The following is a 19313-nucleotide window of genomic DNA, read 5'->3' as shown; positions in this document are numbered from 1 at the left end:
CCTGATTTTTTGTGTTGAAATTTTTGTGCTCTCTCTTTCTGCAACCAGCCTGGTTATGTCCAATCCTTTGACAATGTGTACAAAACATTGGGTAGTTCTCTAAAACTATCTTTTGGTTGATAATTTCTGTTGAGCCATTTTGGATCAAGATGAATTCCGGAATCGGTTTGGATATATCAATTTCGACACAAGCTCGGGCATAACCTGGCCTAGTAAATTTTTTGACTCCTTCGTCCATAATAATAAATTTTCCCAACGTAGATACTATGGATTGGAAAGGTGCTGGGTTGAAAAATTGTGATCGGAGGCTAGGAAAGCCAACCCATATTGGGACCAATGTGGATTCTTTCTCAGAGGAAAAGTGTGGGGTCCAACGAAAAGTTCTCATAGTAATGTTATCAAGGTGCCACAGATTTTGACTCCAAGCCCTTTGAAAATCTAATTTATTCTTGAACCTTAAAATCACATGTCTTTCATCTAGGGCTGCGATTGAAAATTTATCAAAAAAAATATTCAATTTTTCTAATGCCTCAAATAAAATCTTTATATCAGGTCTCCCATAGGTAAATTTTCCAACAATGCTATCCTCAAAGGGCTTTGCCATTGACCTTATTTCCTCATCTGTGAAGCTAATCATTTTAAATCCATTGTGCATGGTATAGTCTCTACTTGGGATGTCATTCTGAAATTGGGGGATAATCAAAGTTTCTTTATCAGAACTAGGACTATGTATCCGCTCTATATTGTCTACTACTGTGTTATTTGCTGAATCGATGTCTTGTACTGCATTGCTATAGTTTTTCCTATTTTCAAGAGATTGTACAGATGATGGTATCATACTTGTTATCTCTGTACTTGCTAGAAGGGACTGAGCTTTGCATTTAAGGCTTCAATGAACATTTTTAATTTTGCCCTTCATCAACCATTGATGGGATAAAGTTTTGAACTTAAAAGGCAAAATTTTTATGCTCTTGGTTCTACCCTAGTTTTTGTGTTTTAATGCATCTCTTTCCTGTTTTCTGTACACATTTTTTCTTTTTTTGACAACCTCTAGGTGTGGTTATCATAGTAGATATTTTTTGGCAGCTTGCGTCCTTTATATGCACCATCGTAGGACCTTTGGCCTTCTGAATTATCACTAGATTTTCCTTTTTGCTTGGCCACTGATCCAGATCTTTTCTACTTTCCTCTAATGTAGGGTCAACTTCCTCAATTTTTTCCTTGGATAGAGTAAACTCCTTTTTTTATAATGTTGAACAATCTGATCCCTTTTTTCCACTAACTCCTCCTCAACGTACAAACCTTTAATACATCTGCTTGCCATGGATAGATTTAGGAAGACTTTTGGTTTTTGGAAATTTACCAGTTTTGCCATAGGTGAGCGAACCTACATATGTTGGGACACTCTTTTGCAATAATCTCCTTTTCCATTAAAGACCAGATGATTGTACTCCACTCTATCTATGCTCTCGTTTCTCGTCTAAAAATTTATGTGCATTTGATATCTCAAAATTGGATTTTGGATCAGCAACACCAAACAAATTGCACCAATTTTGGAGAAGAAGACTAAACATGGTATTTTTTTCTTCCCAATCCCCATATAGCATATCTGCTTGAATCATGAGAGAGTTGTGATATTTTTCCTGTTTCCAATCAATCCCAAGCACACGAGCTAAATCGGTTCTACTCATTGAGATTCTAGCTCCATATATCCAAGTTCTCCTTGCTTGCGGTTCATAATTTGAAAATATTTGGATAATCATTTCTCTGCAAATCGGTTCCTCATAATCAATCTCTGTCAACTTCCACAGCCCAGCTTCTTTTAGTATTTTTTCATATTTCCTCAGGTCAGTCTCACCAAAAAATGGAATGCTAATAATATCAAGTTGATTTTCCATAATAGATGCCCAAGTGTTACATATTTGCTCTTGTTCTTGGGACATGTTCCTACGTCTAATGTGATAAGCTCAGTTTTGGGGTGTTTTTACTGGTTAGTTATCAGTTAAATCATGTGAGGATAGAGCTTATGCAACAAAAATTAGAACCTCACAGCCTTAGGGCAAGTGGGGTGTCGATCCACAGGGAGCAGGTAAAATGGTAGTAGTTCTTTTCAGTTCAATCTGTATGTTCAGTTTTCTATTTCCAAAGATCAAACTCTGTTAAAAATTATTCAGTAAAAGCTACAGAGATTTCTTTAAAAGTATTGGTTCAGTCAAATCTTCAGTTAGATTATCTTCAGTTAGGTTCTACAGAGTCGTCTTGGTAAAACTCAACTGAGCAGAACCGTTAGCAGAGAATATATTTGCTGACGGTTTGCTTGTGCTCTGTGGTGCAATTGAGCAAACACCCTGCGCGCGGACCGCTGTTTGCGCGCAGGGGTGCCAATCAGTCACCTTGGCAGCCTGGGCGACCGGTGGCCCTAGCTGCTAGGGGCGTGGGCTGCTAGCAGCGTGAGTTGCTGGCGGCCTTGGCTGCCAATAGCGTGCGCTATTGGCGGCTGAGCAGCTGGTGGCCGTGGTTGCCTGCAGCTCGCGCTATTGGCGGCCTTGGTTGCCCGCGGCGCGAGCTGCTGGCGACCTTGGCTGCCCGCAGCTCACGCTGCCGGCAGCTTTGGTTGCCGGCAGCTTGGGTTGCTGGCAGCGTAAGTTGCTGGCGGCCTGCAGCTTGGGCTGTTGGCGGCCTGCAGCTTGGGCTGTTGGCAGCGCATGCTGCTGGCTGCCTAGACTGCTGGCGACCGAGGCTGTAGCCTTGGTCGCTAGCTGTCTTGGCTGCTAGCAGGCTAGGCCGCCCACCCCTTAGGTAGCTACGACTAGGGCTGCTGTCAACCTAGGCGGTTCCCTTGGTTGCTTGTTGCCTGGAAGCTGCTACCAGAGGTGACTTCTCCTAGACAATGAAGAACAACAGGTTTTTTTTGGAAGGCAAAAGGAAGAACAATTCAATCTACTGTAAAACTCAAAATCAAGAGTAGATAGATGAACAACAGTCGTTGGAGAATGCTGAAAACACAGATTATGAGCTCCAGCCCAACCCCTGATTGTCTTAGAAGGGAGAAGAGAAAAAAAACACTGAAACCAGACCAATCACACCACCTTGTGTCACGCCCTTCCGGCAAAGAGATGATCTTCTTGGCCTGGCTATGCCTCAGCTTGTCTCTCTCCCAGCTCCAATGCTCAGCAGCTCTTGGAGGGTCTGCAGAAATTCTTCTTCTCCAAGCCCTAGCCTCCTTAGAGAGAAATTCTGGACAACCTACAATGAGCCCTTAAGAGGCTATTTATAGGTGTCTCTTAAGCATGCTTAATGGAGAAATTAGGGCTTTTCTTCTTCTTGATTTTCGCCAGCTCCTCTTGATCAACTTCATTTCTCTTTGAATGCTTAATCCATATCTGAACTTATTAACCAATATGGATTAAGCGGATGCAATTGATGCTTTCGTGCTCAAGAAACTCTTAATATTTGATGACATATTGAGAGTCATCATAATGCACGGAGAAAAACACTTTTGTGTTTTGATTTAATTCATCCTTAAATCCTAAAAGTCAGATTATTCCTTCGTAGTAATTCACTCTCTCCCTTTGGTGTTACATAAAGGTATTTAACTAGATAAATTCCTGTATAGATTTTGTGTCTGGTTTATTTTCTATAAAGAGTGCTATGTGTTGTTTGGTCTTGTCTAGTTTAGACTTAAGAAGAACAATTAGCAAACCCAAAAACAATCAAATAAATTCCAAGAGAACTTCAAAACAAGACAGATATTCTATGTAATCTTAATCTAACAACCATTTAGATTCGGTGTAAATATGATAATTACTAATTATGTTTTCTTAAAAGAACCTTGATAACTTAATCTTGTTAAGTTTGGTCATACCTGGGAGAGTACCTGAAATTGGAGACTAGAACTATGTCTGACTGTTGTCGTCCTTTCCGGATCTCTGTCCTCCTAGCCGAACTCCACTGATTCGTACTTCCCTCTGCTCGATCTTCACCTTTGTCCTCTCCCTCCCTTCCCTGCCTTCAACCTCCCTCCCCTCACCCTTGCTTATCACAACCCTCCCTTCATCCCGGCCTTTCCTCCCACTCAACCTCTCTTGCCCTTTCTCTTGCCTTCTCCCCCACCCTTACCCCGTGGCCTCCTCACACTAGGCCTCTCTTCCTCACCCCTAACCTTCTTCCAACCTGACCCTACCTTACCCTTCCCCTCACCTTCCCTTGCCCTTCCCTATCCCAATTTCTTCCTGGACCTTCCTCAAACCTTGCCCTCGCCCTTTCCTCTCCCATCTATGCCCTGGATCTCCCTCAGACCTCGATCTCGCCCTCCCTTGCCCTACCCATAGGTTGACATTTCCAGCACCCTCTTCCAACCTCTCCCCAGTCCACTCGACCTCTCTCACCCTCTTGCCCTTCGTTGACCTCCTCGCTCTCCCTCGCTCTCCCCAGCCCTCCCCGACGTCCTAAACCTCCCACGCCCTCCCCAGCACCATCTCCCGTCTCTCCTCAACCCCCACAACCTCCCTCGCCCTCCCCACCCCTCCCCGACATCCTAAACCTCCCACGTCCTCCCCAGCACACTCTCTCGTCTCTCCTCAACCCCCACGACCTCAATCCCTATCTATCTATCTATCTATCTATCTATCTATCTATCTATCTATCTATCTATCTATCTATCTATCTATCTATCTATCTATCTATCGATCTATCTATCTATCTATCTATCTATCTATCTATCTATCTATCTATCTATCTATCTATCTATCTATCTATCTATCTATCCTTCTATCCTCAGTCGATGTCCTTGTCCAAGCATCCACCATCAACCTTAATGATCTCGCTGGCCACTTTCAACATGTGGTTGTGTTGAAAGAAACCTGATTCTAGCCAATTTTCTTTGCTTTTATTGGTAAATAACTAAAATAGTATATGTGAAACTCTGTCAGGATTCATCAATTTTCAGACTTCTAAACTTTAGAATCTCCCTGATGCTTGATGTGTTCAAGTCCCTATGTTTTCTTCTTTTATGATGCCTCTCTCCTACCTGGGCACACACTTTCCCAACAGTAATGAACCCATCCACTACGCATATTAGCAGGTCACTGGTCCTCAAATTTGTTATCTAATATTTTCAATATCTCTAGTTTCAATGTTTATTTGATTAAGATGACAACTTATGGCAAAAAAGGTCTGTACAAATATTGATGGTGACACTGTGCTAAACTGATAGAAATTTTCATCTACCCACCACTTTGTTCAGTTGTGACTCTAGGGTTCACGTATCAATATCCGGTAAGATATCTGTTATCGGCATATTGACAGATGACACCATTATATCAATATTTGATCTTCGATGTCGACATCCGATGTAGAATATCGACTTTCAACGTAGGACGATATCCATATCCATATCAGAAGTATCTAAGTCCCATAACGATAACAGATATCTATGGATATTTGAAATATCAATAAAGATATCGGATAACGAATATCATCTCTATTCAGATCTGATATTTCCTTTATCCGAATGTCTGTTTCGATACTTGATATCTGGACCCATGTTTCAGCATCAAATATTCGGCTTGATATCAGATAAAAAACAGAAAGTTTGACAACCGATCCTTGATAGCTGATATAGGTATTGCATTTGATATCGATATTCGATGCCGATATCTGGACGGGCAAACTCTATGCGACTCTCTAGCCATCACGTGTTCCAGCATGGAAAGCTGGAAATTTTCTTTATTTTTCTGTAAAGGATGTTGATAAGGTTAGATTTCAGGGACGGAGAAGAGAAGATTGCTGTATGGTTTGGGTTGAACAGACAGTCAGATCAACCTGTTGACTTCCTATTAATGACCACTTTGGCATTTCAGCAGATGATATTTTTGCCACCACAAAAGGTGGGCAGTAGCCTGACGCAAGTATACCTAAAACATACAAAAGAAGGGTTAATGCTTGACTACTTAATCCAACCCAAGGTATAGATAAAACTTCATTATTCAATAATAAGGAGGCGGTCATATAATTATAACTAATCTAGTGGAAGCAACTCTTGGAGATGTAACGATGGAAAGCATCTTTGATGATTCCTCCTTAGAAGATCAAGAAGAAGTAGCCTCTGAAGGTTCCGGAGAAAATACTTCAAGATGCAGCTCTTGAAGGGACGCTTCTGTTCAAGAAAGGCAGCATGAGTAGAAGTTATTGTTGTATATAGGAAGCCACGAGAAGAGACAAAACATGACAATTGATGTAGTTAACGAAAGAGTGTTTCTTCCATGACAGTTACAGCAGTTAACCGTTTATAAAACTGTATAAATTGGGGTCTTCTGTTCACTGAAAAGGCATTCTTCTTCACGTGAGAAATAGACGCAAGGGAAGGATAAGGCCACTGGGAAGGGTCCTAGGGGAGGGACAGTTAGTTATTCTGACTGGATAATTCTCTCTTTAGATAAAGAGAGGTTGTGTAACTGTAAGACTCTTGAAAGTAATTCTATTAATTTTATCTTGATTGAGATTGTTTATTTAGATCTAGATTATTTCTGACGGTTTGTAACATAGCCCCGATGTTCACACATGTCAGATAAAAGTTAGCTTTTTAAATATTTTTTTACTTAAACATATAAAGGACCAGGAGTGCTTCCTTAGTCGCTTGTTTAGATTCATCTAAAAAAATCTAGGTTTGATATCATATTTTTTGAGATGGCAAAAATACTTCCATAATCTGATTCGGCAATATTCCTTGCTCACGTTCTTTCATGGTAGGGAGTGGTACTTGAAGATTTGGAAGTTTTGAGAGTTATTTTTGGCATTTTCCCTACATATTGTGACAGGTATGTATCATTTATTTATGCACCGAAGCATAACACTACTAACACAATAATGTAATATTGTGTGATCAGTTTCAATGGTATGAGTTGTCTCACCAAAGGACAACAAGCTTGACTGCATGGTACATTGATTAAATACCTTCAGCTACGGTTTTTACGCCGTTGCCTGTTACCGGTACATCGTCATAGGTCCCCCCATGGTCGATATTCAGTAATCATTGTCTTTAATGCAAGATCATGAGGATATCGATTAAATAACTTTGGCTAGGGTTGCCTGATGTTAACTGTTACCCCGTGTTCAATATCCAATAATCAAAATCGTTTGTAGGTAACAATTGTCGAATATCGTTATCTCACAGGTGACGATAGCGATAACAGACCGCTTTGGTATAGATGTCAGAGATATCTGCTTGGCTATCAGGTATCGAATAACATATCAATATTAATCTGTATATGATCGTCTGATAGCAGGTAACGGTAATGCACCGGTAGTTCATTATTCGTTACTCTTACCCATTTCCTTTTTCCCATGTTCATTTACCCTTTATGGAAGATCTATTGGGTAATGAATTTATTCGTCACCACTACCTTGAACGTCTCTCAATCGGTGGAATGATTCATGGGCCCCAGGAGGTAACCTCCATGCATCCCCTTTTGCAAAATGCTGAAGAGAAAATAATGATCAAGGTGAAATTCTGGCACCAATCTAGGGTTCGCTTGTTCAGGAATTGATATCAGATCTCGATATTGGGTGTGATGCCAGTTTCGAATACAGATAAGAATTGGTAGTTGATTTTTTAGTTTCGGTCTCCACATCGATCCAAACGTCGAGTTTCGCTATGGATGTCGAAATCGGATAACGATCAGTAATGGATCCGATAGTCGATAATTGATATTTATATCAATATTTCAATACCAAATACCAATAATACTATTCATTAATACTATCGAATCCCAAAACTCAATATTCAGATCGATAGCCGTATTTAGCCCATTCGGCATCCAATATTCATCATAGATGTCAGTAAAGAATATTGAAATCCGAATATTGGGTATTGACTATCGGTATACTGATGATAAAAAGTCATACCAGCAGCTATTTTGCAATCAAATCATGATCAGTATTGGATCTAAATGGATCCGATGTTCAATTTTTTATATTTATATCAATATTTCTATACCGATAGCAATGTTCCTTATCACCATTGGATCCCGAAAATCGATATTCGGATAGATATCAATATTTGGCCTTCACTACAGTATTCGATATTCCTTATAGGTCTCAATAGAGAATATCAACAACCGAATATAGGGTGTCCGCTATCACTATACTGATAACGAATGTCGTACCAAATGCTGATAGGCGAACCTGCACCAATCACACCAATTATCCAAATTACCTGATAAACTTCTTCAAAGTAATCGATGCTAGGGCAACCGGTTGCTTCAGAAACTACAGCTTTCCAGAAATCCCTGCCGTCACCCTAATCAGGAGAGGAAGAGAAATTCTTCAATAATTAACTATTAAAAAAGAATATTTTAACGAAAAAAATTATTTTTAATTTTTATCCTTTTTCCGATTATGGGAATCGAAGTAGATGCCTGATACCAGAGTCTCTTGGGCCAGGGCGGGGCAAAAGCTCTCTGAAACCCTTGCTTAATTTTGCAAGGAGTCACGGTGATCCCTAGATAAGATCGGAGACAAAATTTCAACAGAAATTCGATCCGGAAGAGAGAGATACTCCGGCACTGACCATATTTGCGACCGATTGATGCATAGGTGTCTTCGATGGGCGTTGCGAGCTGAAGGAGGGTGCCACCAGCATCCAGTAACAGAGCGTCGTAGTTTTGATTTACCGGCGGGAGAGCGACGACCATCAGAGGGCGTAGAAGAACCCTAGATCTGCCTCTGTAGAGCAATGGAGAAGGTCGGCAAGATTTGAGAGCTGAGCGGATAGCTCTCATTCCTGGTCTTCTTCTGAGGCAGACACTCTGAGACGGTTGGAGCTCTAAATTAAAGGATTGAAGCTTCTCAATGTCTTTATATAAAGAAAAAAGGATGGTAACATAATTTTGTAAATGTTCACTCTGTTGAGGAAAAAGTAAAAAATGTAGACTCTTTATTATTTAAGAAGCAATGAAAAATATAAATAGGTAAAAGTGTAAATCTCAAACTCTCAATTAGATGACATTTGGAAAGAGTATCCCTCATATCCTCAGGGATACTTGAGTTCAAAAGAACTCCATAGTTAAGCGTACATGGCTTCGATAATCCATTGATGGGTGACCTATGGCAAGCAGCTACCTAGGTGCCAGGTCATCAATCGAGGTTAATCTTCCTTGTGGCAGAGTTATGCAAGAAATGACATGAATATTTAAGTGTTGATGACATTTGGCATTAGGGTTCGCTCGTCTAGGCATCGCCATTGACCATAGATATTTCATTCGATAGATTTTGTGTAGTGTGCCTTGACCTTGGTAATGATTCTCTATCTATCTATGATACCTTCCTCTCTACAACAATTGGATCTTGCTCTATGTGCATGATCTTTCTAAGAGGTTCTTTTGGCCTAGTATTGTCTCTGTGATGTGTATTAAATCATGCTACAAGATAGATGAACTCCCTGGCACGTGTATGACAAACATCGCACTGTTATACTGATAGGGTCTTCCTATGATGATATCTCTGACATCATCAGGAATGTTATCAAGATAGAGATTTACATCATACGACACCAAACATAAGAAGAATCAGTTTGATGAGTGACTGGCACAAAATCGTCATTTACCCGCATGACTTTGTATGGTTGAGGATGAACTAGCACGATGATACAGAGACTGTGGCAATATTTCTTGATGTGGCATTGACACTAATGCCCGGATTTACTATGTTCTAAGCACTAAAAAATTGAGATAAAAGCATAATACTTAAATCAAACCCTAATTGACAAATGAGGTCCGAATCAGTTACGAAATCAGTTCTAATTAAAGAACATGATTCATAAACGAGTTTCAACTCTTCTATACCGTTTAGGTCATACCTTGGATCTCATGCTTGAGATTACTTTCTTGGACTAGGTGATTTCAATCTTTGATCCTCCTCTTTGATCATGGTTTTCTTGGTGTTCTTGAGCAAGGACTTCTTGATCTTGAGGATGAACTAATCAGTCAAACGCCTCATCTCTAGTCATGTCCACGCGACTCTCTCTTTGGGAAGGTCACTCACCTTGAAGCCTCCTCGATCTCCTTATCATTCCCTTGATCTTCTTCACAAGAAGAGGTATGGCAAGGACGGAGGAAAAACTTTTCCTATGGAGAGCTAGAGAAGGAGGCTAGCTCGGATGCCTTCCGTGCAACCCTTGGGGGGTTTATATAGTGGTCGAAGGGGAGATCCACATATATGAAGATCACATCTCAGCCCTTGAATGGGGAAGACAAGAGGACTTTCCATCATGGCCTTTAGATTGAGGGGATACCTAAAGTCATTGAACCATTACCCCTGGATTATGGAAGACCAAGAGAATCCTCGTGTGAGTCCTTTGGGCGCGGGGCCCCCATGGTGATGCGAAATGATGGGTCAGGATCGACAATCATTCTGGATCACAGGGGATGGATTCCTAACTAGGGTATGAAATGTGTGAAATGGAGTTTAGAAAATCAACGAGAAATAATAAACACCACGACGGCGGACGTGAACGCCCGACAAACGCAGCGAGGGGGACTCGGGAATAAGCTAGATCACACGATAACCCGGGGCTCAGAGGAACGGATACTGTAACGTTGGGGTTTCCTTGGTTCCGTGCGTCCACCTTCAACCCATCCGACCTTGCACCAATATTGAAAAGAAACCTATCTACCCTACCCAATCCCAGAGTGACATTGGCTATACTAGCTCAGGCGGATGAAACACTTTGGGGAAGCACTGAGGGACCTAAATGAAACTGGAAAAAAAGGGGCATGAATCTACAGGGCCATAGGGCACCGGAAGTCCAAGGGGCCCTAAAGATAGCGGAGGCCTGGGGTGACCATGCTTAGGTGCACACGGGTGGGCACGTTTGGTGGGGCGCAGAGAGATCATTCTAGGTAGCTCGGGTCTTGCGCGCGCACACAAGTCAAACGTGCCGAGTGGCCGCACACGCGTGGAGCGGCAGTAGGCGAGCAGCGGTTAGAGGGCGGCTCTCACGACTAGAATGTAGGGGAGGGGGCACTCTGATGGAGGCGTTCCCGATGCAGGACACTGGTGGAGGTTTTAGGCTGAAGATGGGATCATCCAGGAAGAGATGGGGTGGCCAGGTCATTCGTACGCGCACGGCGCGATGGAGATTAGGGGCCGCGTGCACATGCAACAACGGTTGGGTGTCGGGCTGTTCGATGCGCAGGCGCTGGGGATGCTGGATCTTGCTGGGAGCTAGACTGGTGGATGCTGGAAAATGGTTTTGGGCAGTCAGGTAGGTGCTCGAAGGGCTTGGGCCGCCGGCGCACGCACGGGCAAGCCGAACAGAAGATTCTCGTGCGTGGTTAGCGGCGGGGAAACCTGGGGGGTCCCAAGCTCTTGCTCTATGGTCTGGCGCATCTGGGCTACAACCGACGCCTTCTTTAGGGCCCAAAGGAGCGTCAAGTCAAGCTAGGAAAACATATACCAAAGCAGTCCCTTTGTGGGCATTTCATCAAACATTTGGTGGGCGATGTATTTACCGGAGATGGAGTTGAGGACAGATCCTGGGGCAGGAAACCCTAGATATGTCTTGTGGGCTCGAGGGGTAGCAAGGACCACAAGGGGTCAACCTACCGGCCACCTATGGAGAGAAGCAACCTATGGCCTTCCTTCAAGATAGAGGTGGCGATGGAGCAACTCTTAACCTGCAAGTGATGCTTAAAGCAGTAAAGAAAGGTTAGGGGGGTTAGGTTCTTGGAGGCTCTCTCCTTGAATGACTTCATGAAAATCATCTTCACTAATGAAAGGGGCACCCCTCCTATCCCTTATGTAGGTAGTGTAGGAGTTGGTGGCCTAAAGAGCCAATCCTAGTAACAAACTTTGTTTGTGTTAGTTTTATTGAAGTTATAATTTCATTATCGACATCGGCGAATGTGTGATTGATGAAGTCCCATGACTTTGTCCAATGTCAAGTGGATTATAACGAGTTCATAATTTAGGGATCACTTGACTTGATAGGACAAGTCCTAAATATTCCCACTCATAGGAAATTTGATAAGGGACATCAGATATTCCGGATAGAGTGGCGACCTTTCTCATGATCATTGGGATGATGATGATGGTTGTTCCCCATGGCCATCTGTATGAGATACTAATGAGAAAGGGTCTGGTGCTTGTTTAGAGAAAGAAGTTCACTAAAGTGATCCGAGTGAATCTCCTGAATGGTTGAACATCTATGTCAATCAGGAAGATTCAAGTCACCATAGAATTGGTGGTCCTTTGACCTGAGGCACCAAGGATATCTTGTGGCAAGATTGGTGCACTTTGATCATGTTGATGACGGTCTAAGAGAGACCTGGTATAGGCATGGTTGGGTGCATCATGAAGACCATGGAGGTAATTGGGTGGCCAATATGGAATCATCTACCCTTCGATGCATTTGAGGTTACGATCTCAAGAATACAGATGTAGGAGTCTTTGGCCAAAGCAAGTGATGAGATTTTAGTGATGTGACTCACTAGAAATCTCTCAAGCATCTATATTCAAATGAATCACATAATTAGAGTTTGACATCAACACCATACCCTAGATGTGAACTCATGAGAACATTAGTGGATGAAGGACTATAAGTTTGGTAGTGGTAGCAGAAAGGTTCCATGAAGAAGGTGGTCTGGATGAAACTCCTTTATCCTTTTGATCAACGCAAGTGTAGCTTGTCCTAAAATCGTGATGGCGACTTAACTTACCAATTAGGTTAAATTGGTCAAGATCAATTGAATTACAATTTTCGAAATGAATTCAATTGATGAGTAAAGATTGATTAGATGTGAATCAACTATTCAAGTCATTAACTAGTGGGATAAATGGGCCTAGAGGGTCACATGCATATAGTTCTTTAGAAGTGCATTCTAAATGTCATTTGGGGATATATTAGTAATATTCTAATGGCCTAAGACGTCCAAATAAAGATTTGGGTGCAGGAGCACAAGCAATCCTAACTCTTGTCCTTCCTAGAAGTTAGAAATTCTCTCTCCCCTCTCTTCTCTTCTCTCCTTTGGTGTGGGCGAATTCTTGAGGGAATTCTTGGAGAATTCATGGAGTAGAGATCTTCTACAATGGAGAAGAATCACCTCAGTGATAGGACTGCATGGATACATCTAGAGGCTGGTCACAAGGGAGGCTCTAAAGTCCATTCTTCTTCTCCAAGGTCAAGGATCAACCTCTTTTTTCCACTTCAATGGCCAAGGTATGTAAACCTAGAGTTTTCTTGGTTGGAAATGATTGAATCAAGAGATTTCATCATGCCAAGTCGAAATCCAAACTTGCCCCAAAAGTTTGGAAAGGTTTGGAACCCTAATTCTCCATGGAAGCCTTGATTTGAGCACTTCCGCTCGCAAACATAGCAATGAGCATCTGTCAGTCTTCTACCTTCTCGCATCACATGCGGTAGTCTTCAAACTCCTCGATGTACTTGCTAACGGTCCATTTGCCCTATTTGGCATCCAACCAATCCATAGTGATATGTGTGGTGTAAAGGCGCGGAACATACTTCTTCCATAGGGTCTCTTGCATCTCACCCCAAGTATAGGGTGGGTCATCTTTTTGCTCTGCTGCCTCAAGGCTGTTTCCCTAAAAAATCTTCACTCATCCTCCCAACATCGTCTCGGCAAACTCGATGCACATATCATCATCCATCTTCTGCAACTTGAAGAAAGACTCTAACTGTGATAACCACTCTGTGAACTCTGCATGGTTTCTAGACCCGTGGAAGACCTTCGCACCCATCTTGGCATTCTTTTGGATTCTGGCTCTATGCTCTTCTCGTATGGCATCTCGTGCATCATCATATCAAGTCGGGGTAGGGTTGGCCTGTGGATGTCGGTCTGGAGCAGCAACTATTGTCGGCGCAAGCACGCCAACTAGTGGAGGCTGGTGAACAGTTCTTAGCAGCCGGGTAGATGCTCGGAGGGTTTGGGCCGCGGATACGTGTGCGGGCAGGCCGAGCCAAAGAGATGTGCGCGGGGGTAGCGGCGGGGCAACCCAGCGGGTTTCGAGCTCTTGGTGCATAGGCTGGCACGTTTGGGCTGCAATTGATGCCTTCTCTAGGGCCGAGGGAGCTTCAGGTCGAGCTAGGAAAACATAGACCAAAGTGGTCCCTTTGTGGGCATTTCATCAAACATTTTGTGGGTGACGTCCTGACCGGAGATGGAGTTGGTGCAGGGGAAGGTTCCAAGATCCTTTTGAGGCCGGATCCGGGAGCAGGAAACCCTAGATCTATCTGGAACAATGGGTCGGGATCGGTGACCATTCTGGACCAATGGGAAGAAGCCTTGTTGAGCCATGTCAAGTCGGTTCAGAGAGGAGGGTCTTGACGTCCGTTACCAGTGTGAGTACTGTATAGCACTCTATGGTGGTCTCGTGCAATGATAGGAAGGGGAGCATTGCTCAGCCTAGGCGAGCAAAAGTGATTGGAGCGCCACGGTTGGGACCATTTGAAGGTCTAGGGAGTCGGGAGGAGCTAGTCCTTCCTTCCGAGTCTGGGTTCTGAGAGGCTCAAGAAGAAGCGCAGCTCAGCCCATGACATCAGATGATGGTAACCGGAGGTGAAGATGCTGGTCTGTATCGATAGGACTGGCGACGGCTTGTATCGGTGAGGCTCGGGCTGTGGGTTCGCACGTGGCGAAAAGGGGCATTGACTATGGGTCTCATGGGTGAGGACCAGGTAAGGAATTACGAGGGGATTGCACGAATCAAGGTTGATCAGTTGGCGGGAATGCTTGGCGCGTTGGGTGGGCGCGCTGGTAGCAGCTCTGTTGGTGCGCATGCACATGGCGCCGGGGCATTGGTGCATGGAACAATCTTGAAGTGGGTTCAGAGAAGTGTCCAGCCTAGGGGGCACCTTCAGGTTGCTTGGGTCGCGCACGCGTGCGCATCTAGAGTGGATTAGAGGGTTGTGCGCACATGGAGCGGCAACAGGCTGGCGGGGGTCTAGAGCAGGGTTAGCCCCTAGGCGTGGCTCCAAATGGTGACGAGATGGCAAGAAGAGGGGCAGAAGCGGTGGGTGATTACAATAGTGGGCAGGTTGGCGTGCATAGGGGAGCAGTGATGGAAGCTGGTGGGAAATGACTTGGGGTTGGTCGGAAGACCTTGGGCCTACCCTTAGGCAATGCAGGATGCTTGCTGGTTGCCGGAGGCATTTGGGAAGTCGATGGGACATCTAGGGTAGCTCACGTGCGCATGGGTCAAGCGATGAAGGATGCCGCACACGGGTGAGGTGGCAGTCGACCCGACGGTTGATGGCTGCGTTCGGCTGATGTAGGGGCCATTCCGGCAGGCCAAGCTTGGCGCGCAGGGCAGCTAGTAGGCTTCTTGGGGGCGTCGATGGGGCTGGTGATGGCTGTGGGCGTCGGTGGCCATCCGTTAAGCAGTTGGCAGGCACTGGATGAATCAATGCTCTCCTTGGGGCCAAAAGGTGGTGACGTCACCCTAAGGTTTCCTCTAGAGGGTGCTAACGGTGGCATAGGTAGTCTTGGTGGCAGCGGCTGCAGTCGCACTCTTGGTGGTATTCAAGAAGGCTTGGAAACATACATAGAAGAGAGGGACCATGGAAGAGAAAGCATGCTAGAGGCTCCATGGTAGGATAGGTGACCAGTGGGAGGCCATGGAAGGGGAGAAGGTTAACAATCTATCGGCAGGAAGAGGCGACATAGATGAAGCTTCTCTAGGTATGATGGCCATGAGAAGAGGAGGTCGAGGTGAGGAAGGAGATGAGTGAGGGCTCCAAGACAAGCCATGAAAGGAAGAGATTGAAGGAGGAGGATAGATAGGGTTTGGAGGCACCAAGCCTTCAAGGTTACATCTTTGCAAAATCGTCTAAAGAACATGGCCCCCCATCCTATCCTTTTTATAGGTAGAATTAGGACTAAGTGGGCCAAGTGGGCCTATTACAAAACATGACCTTGGACAAAGCCCAATAACCAAAAAGAGAAAAACTAAGGAGGGCCCTAATGGTCCCTCATAAAGAAAAACTCATCCTAACACATTCTTTTAGGCCTCCTAACACTAGGCCGCTAAAAAAATTAAAATGTATAAAGAAAGGGAAATGAAGTCAATCGTCTTGAAGCCGTTTTGACTAGTTCTTGTCGCGATGGTCCCCATCACATGGACTCCACTCATGTTAGTGATTAATCTCTCATTGAAGTCTCTTGGGCATATGGATCCAAAAGACTTCAACACGTGTGTGTGTGTGTCTTGGTGACATTAGCTTAAGTCACCTCTTCCACAAAATTAGCTCCCCTTTTATTTTAACCCTTTTACGCTTGCACATTTATGTTAACACCCTTCTCCCTCAAGAGTCTTATGCGTGTTACCCTTCTAGGCCCATATAGTCCCCTTAGTTAATAATCAAATAATTGATAAACTTTTTAAACAATTATACCAATTAATTAAATCCATATCAATATATGATTTAATCAATCTAGACCAATTTAACCCAATTGGTAGGTTAGGTTGCCAATATGCTTTTGTGCCAAACTTCACTCACATGTTCCAAAGGACACATGAGTTTCATCCAAACTCTGTGTTCTTCATGGTACCTGTGTGTCCATCAATACCATATTGATATAGTCTCTCATTCACATAGTGACTCTTAAGTTGTATTCAGGATTCAGTGTTATTGTCAAAACCTAAATAAATCCAACTTAATTCTTTGAAGATGATGCACAAGAGTTCATCAGAGAACTCTTTCTCTGATGACTCTAACATTCGCTGGCCAAGGATTTCTCGCATCTCTTCTCTTGAGCCACAACACCTCAATTATAGAGAGTGAATAATCCTTTATTGGTCACTCAATCATCTTCATAATCTTCATGACATACCCAACATGTTCCACGATTGAATCCACTATCAAGATCCTTTTGACATAGTCAAAGCATATCACTCCCATCATAAGATGTCCTTAGTGCTCGGGTCTAAGGACCATTGAAACTATGATGACACGATTCTACCTAGCTGACTTAGATAATTCAACCATCCAGGTAATCATACAGATCACCTCAGTGAACTCCTTTCTCTAAAGGAGCACCTGACACTTCTCATTGGTGTACATGCACCAATAGCCATGGGATCAACTACGCTCATCACCATGTGAGTATGAGCAAGTGTCACCACTCAAATATGGTATGCTCGATGTCCCGTATCGAACATCCATTGAGTGGGAGATATTTAGATTGTGTTCATGATATCAAAGTGATCCTTATATTATTAATCTCATCATAATGCACTTGTTCAATTGAATACAATCTGGGACTTCACTAATTCCACATTCTCATATGTTGAAATAATGAAATAAATAATTTTGGATTAAACTAAACAAGGTCTCTTGCAACGATGGGCTTCTAGGCAGCAATCCCAGCAACTAACACCACTATCAAAGATAAGCGTATACAATATTCTTTCCAACATTTTGAATTTGGCAAGGAGTAGTATCATACTCGTAATAAGTATGGGATAGTAGGGATGGGATTGACGTTACGAGTATGGTGCAATACTTGGAGGACCCAGAAGTTTGGTGAGGAGATCCATATGAATCCATGGATGTTAAAGTACCCATGTCAACTAGGTAGATTGATGTCATTTTATTGTTGGTGCTCATTTGACCTAAAGCGCTAATGATATCTAATGGCTGGGTTGTTTTACTTTGATTGTGTCAAATGAGTTTCGCCATTGGAATTTATGATGACAAGTATTGTTTATCTCGTGACAACCATGAAGGCGATTGCATGGCTAATAGGAGATCATTCACCCTCAGTGCAGTATGGAAGAGATTGACTCTAGAGATGATGTATAAAATCCATGGTCATGGTACCATTGAGATATTAGAGAAGAAGTTCTCAGGTGATCTCCTTAGCATCAATCTCGAATTGATTTAGAATATTTAGGGATTGGCATTTAGAACTTACCCTAAACACAACTTAACAATTGATCGAGTGAATAAAGGACTATATCCATGTGGATTATTTGACACACAAGTACCATTGATTGAGTTTGGATGAACTCATTCATCCATTGGTTTATGTCGTGTAGCTTGGCATGAAAACATGTTGATGCCTTAACTATTAAATTAAGTTAAATTGTCCCTGATTAATTAAGTCGCATATGATATGGGTTTAATTAGTTGGTTAGATTGACCAAGGTGTTATCAGTCACTAAAGACATTACATGTGGAGAAATGTGGGGCTAGAGGGTAACACACATGACTCTTGGGGAGGAAAAATATATTTGTAAAAAGGAAGGTTTTACTGTAAAACCCTTAATCTATAAAAGTTATCCAAAGGGTTTGGGTACATGGACACATGCCACACTTCCTCCTCTCATCTCCCATTTGACCCACCTTTCATTCTTCTTCCTCCCACCCATGGAGAGAGAGAGAGAGAGCTTGTAGGAAAAGGTTGCAGAGACCTAAAAGGATCAAAACCCCTTTGATGTTGGGAGAGGGATTACTCCAACGAGAGAGCTGCGTGCATACTGCTAGACGTCAGACACAGGGATGACTCCATCAATCAATCGATCAATGGAAGGATTTCTCCAGCAAAGAATAAAGTTATTCAATAAATCCAATATGTTTTCATATACAATTCGATTGGAAAGAATGATTTGATTTCATTTTAATCTCTGAAAATCTCGTTGTAATCTTATCTCAAGTGTTTATGCCTTCGGATTGAGATACTTTAGGCCTGTGACACCCAAATCCTTGCATTCCTTTGACAATGCTATAGAACATGTTAATTTCAAGGCTATTTGGCCAGTTTTAAGAACGTTGAACCCTCCTTCTCGCACCTAAGACTTGTCCATTTTAAAATATGCGGTACGACCATGACCCTTATGAGTCTGCCATATGATCAGGGCGTGATAATAAGATATATATGATGGAAACTGATAATAAGATATACATAATTCTTATGGATTGATTTATGATTTCTTATGCAAAGTCAATTTTAATTTCCTGTTTGATATTTTAGCATTTCTTTTATTTTTGCATTATATTTTTCTAGGTCCCTCAAGAATTCAAAGAAATCCTTGATGACACAGTTGTTGCTGCTTTATCCCATTCTTAAATCCATGTGAGTATTTTGATGAGTATTTATGAATTAATATTATTGCTCATTTGCGGAATATTTTCTTTAACAAGCAGTGTGAGAATATTATTCCATTGTCACTTCTCTCTTTTAGATTTTTCAAGAATCATTAGACATTTTTCTGACTATTTTCTATTTAAGCATGAGGTTCATCCACTAACCTGTTTCAAACCCAATCGGACAAGTGGCGATGGATTCTTTCAAGGA

At 42.8% G+C, this 19313-nt stretch overlaps 1 protein-coding gene across 7 annotated transcripts; it reads right to left on the bottom strand.

The window, feature by feature from the left end:
- Positions 1-5245: 5245 nt before the first annotated feature.
- LOC144713289 (uncharacterized) lies at positions 5246-8816 on the bottom strand. Of its 7 annotated transcripts, XR_013583995.1 has the most exons (7): positions 8570-8816; positions 8418-8500; positions 8216-8299; positions 7404-7479; positions 6021-6157; positions 5824-5915; positions 5246-5735 (listed from the first exon to the last, which is right to left on the bottom strand). XR_013583995.1 is itself a non-coding variant. In XM_078587858.1 (5 exons), the coding sequence occupies exons 1-4, from the start codon at positions 8778-8780 to the stop codon at positions 5838-5840; spliced, it is 456 nt and encodes a 151-aa protein (XP_078443984.1). In that variant the 5' UTR covers positions 8781-8816; the 3' UTR covers positions 5600-5735; positions 5824-5837. The 7 variants fall into 7 exon arrangements, 5 of the variants coding, with proteins under 5 accessions (XP_078443984.1, XP_078443982.1, XP_078443983.1 ...); XR_013583994.1 differs by having other exon boundaries at positions 5713-5915; XM_078587858.1 differs by lacking the exons at positions 6021-6157; positions 7404-7479 and having other exon boundaries at positions 5600-5735.
- Positions 8817-19313: the final 10497 nt, after the last annotated feature.

This window comes from Wolffia australiana, chromosome 15 (genome assembly GCF_029677425.1).
Source record: "Wolffia australiana isolate 7733 chromosome 15, ASM2967742v1".
Classification (NCBI taxonomy): Eukaryota; Viridiplantae; Streptophyta; class Magnoliopsida; order Alismatales; family Araceae; genus Wolffia; species Wolffia australiana.
Note: the sequence above shows the minus strand (reverse complement) of the source record. Positions and strands in the feature narration are given on the sequence as shown.

Coding starts and splice junctions, on each gene's coding strand:
- LOC144713289 (XM_078587853.1), bottom strand. CDS start 8,780: ATGAGAGCTATCCGCTCAGCTCTCAAATCTTGCCGACCTTCTCCATTG. Junction 8,501..8,569: donor ATCAATCGGTCGCAAATATG/GTCAGTGCCGGA, acceptor GATCTTATCTAG/GGATCACCGTGACTCCTTGC. Junction 6,158..7,403: donor CCGATTGAGAGACGTTCAAG/GTAGTGGTGACG, acceptor TTTCTTGAACAG/AAGCGTCCCTTCAAGAGCTG.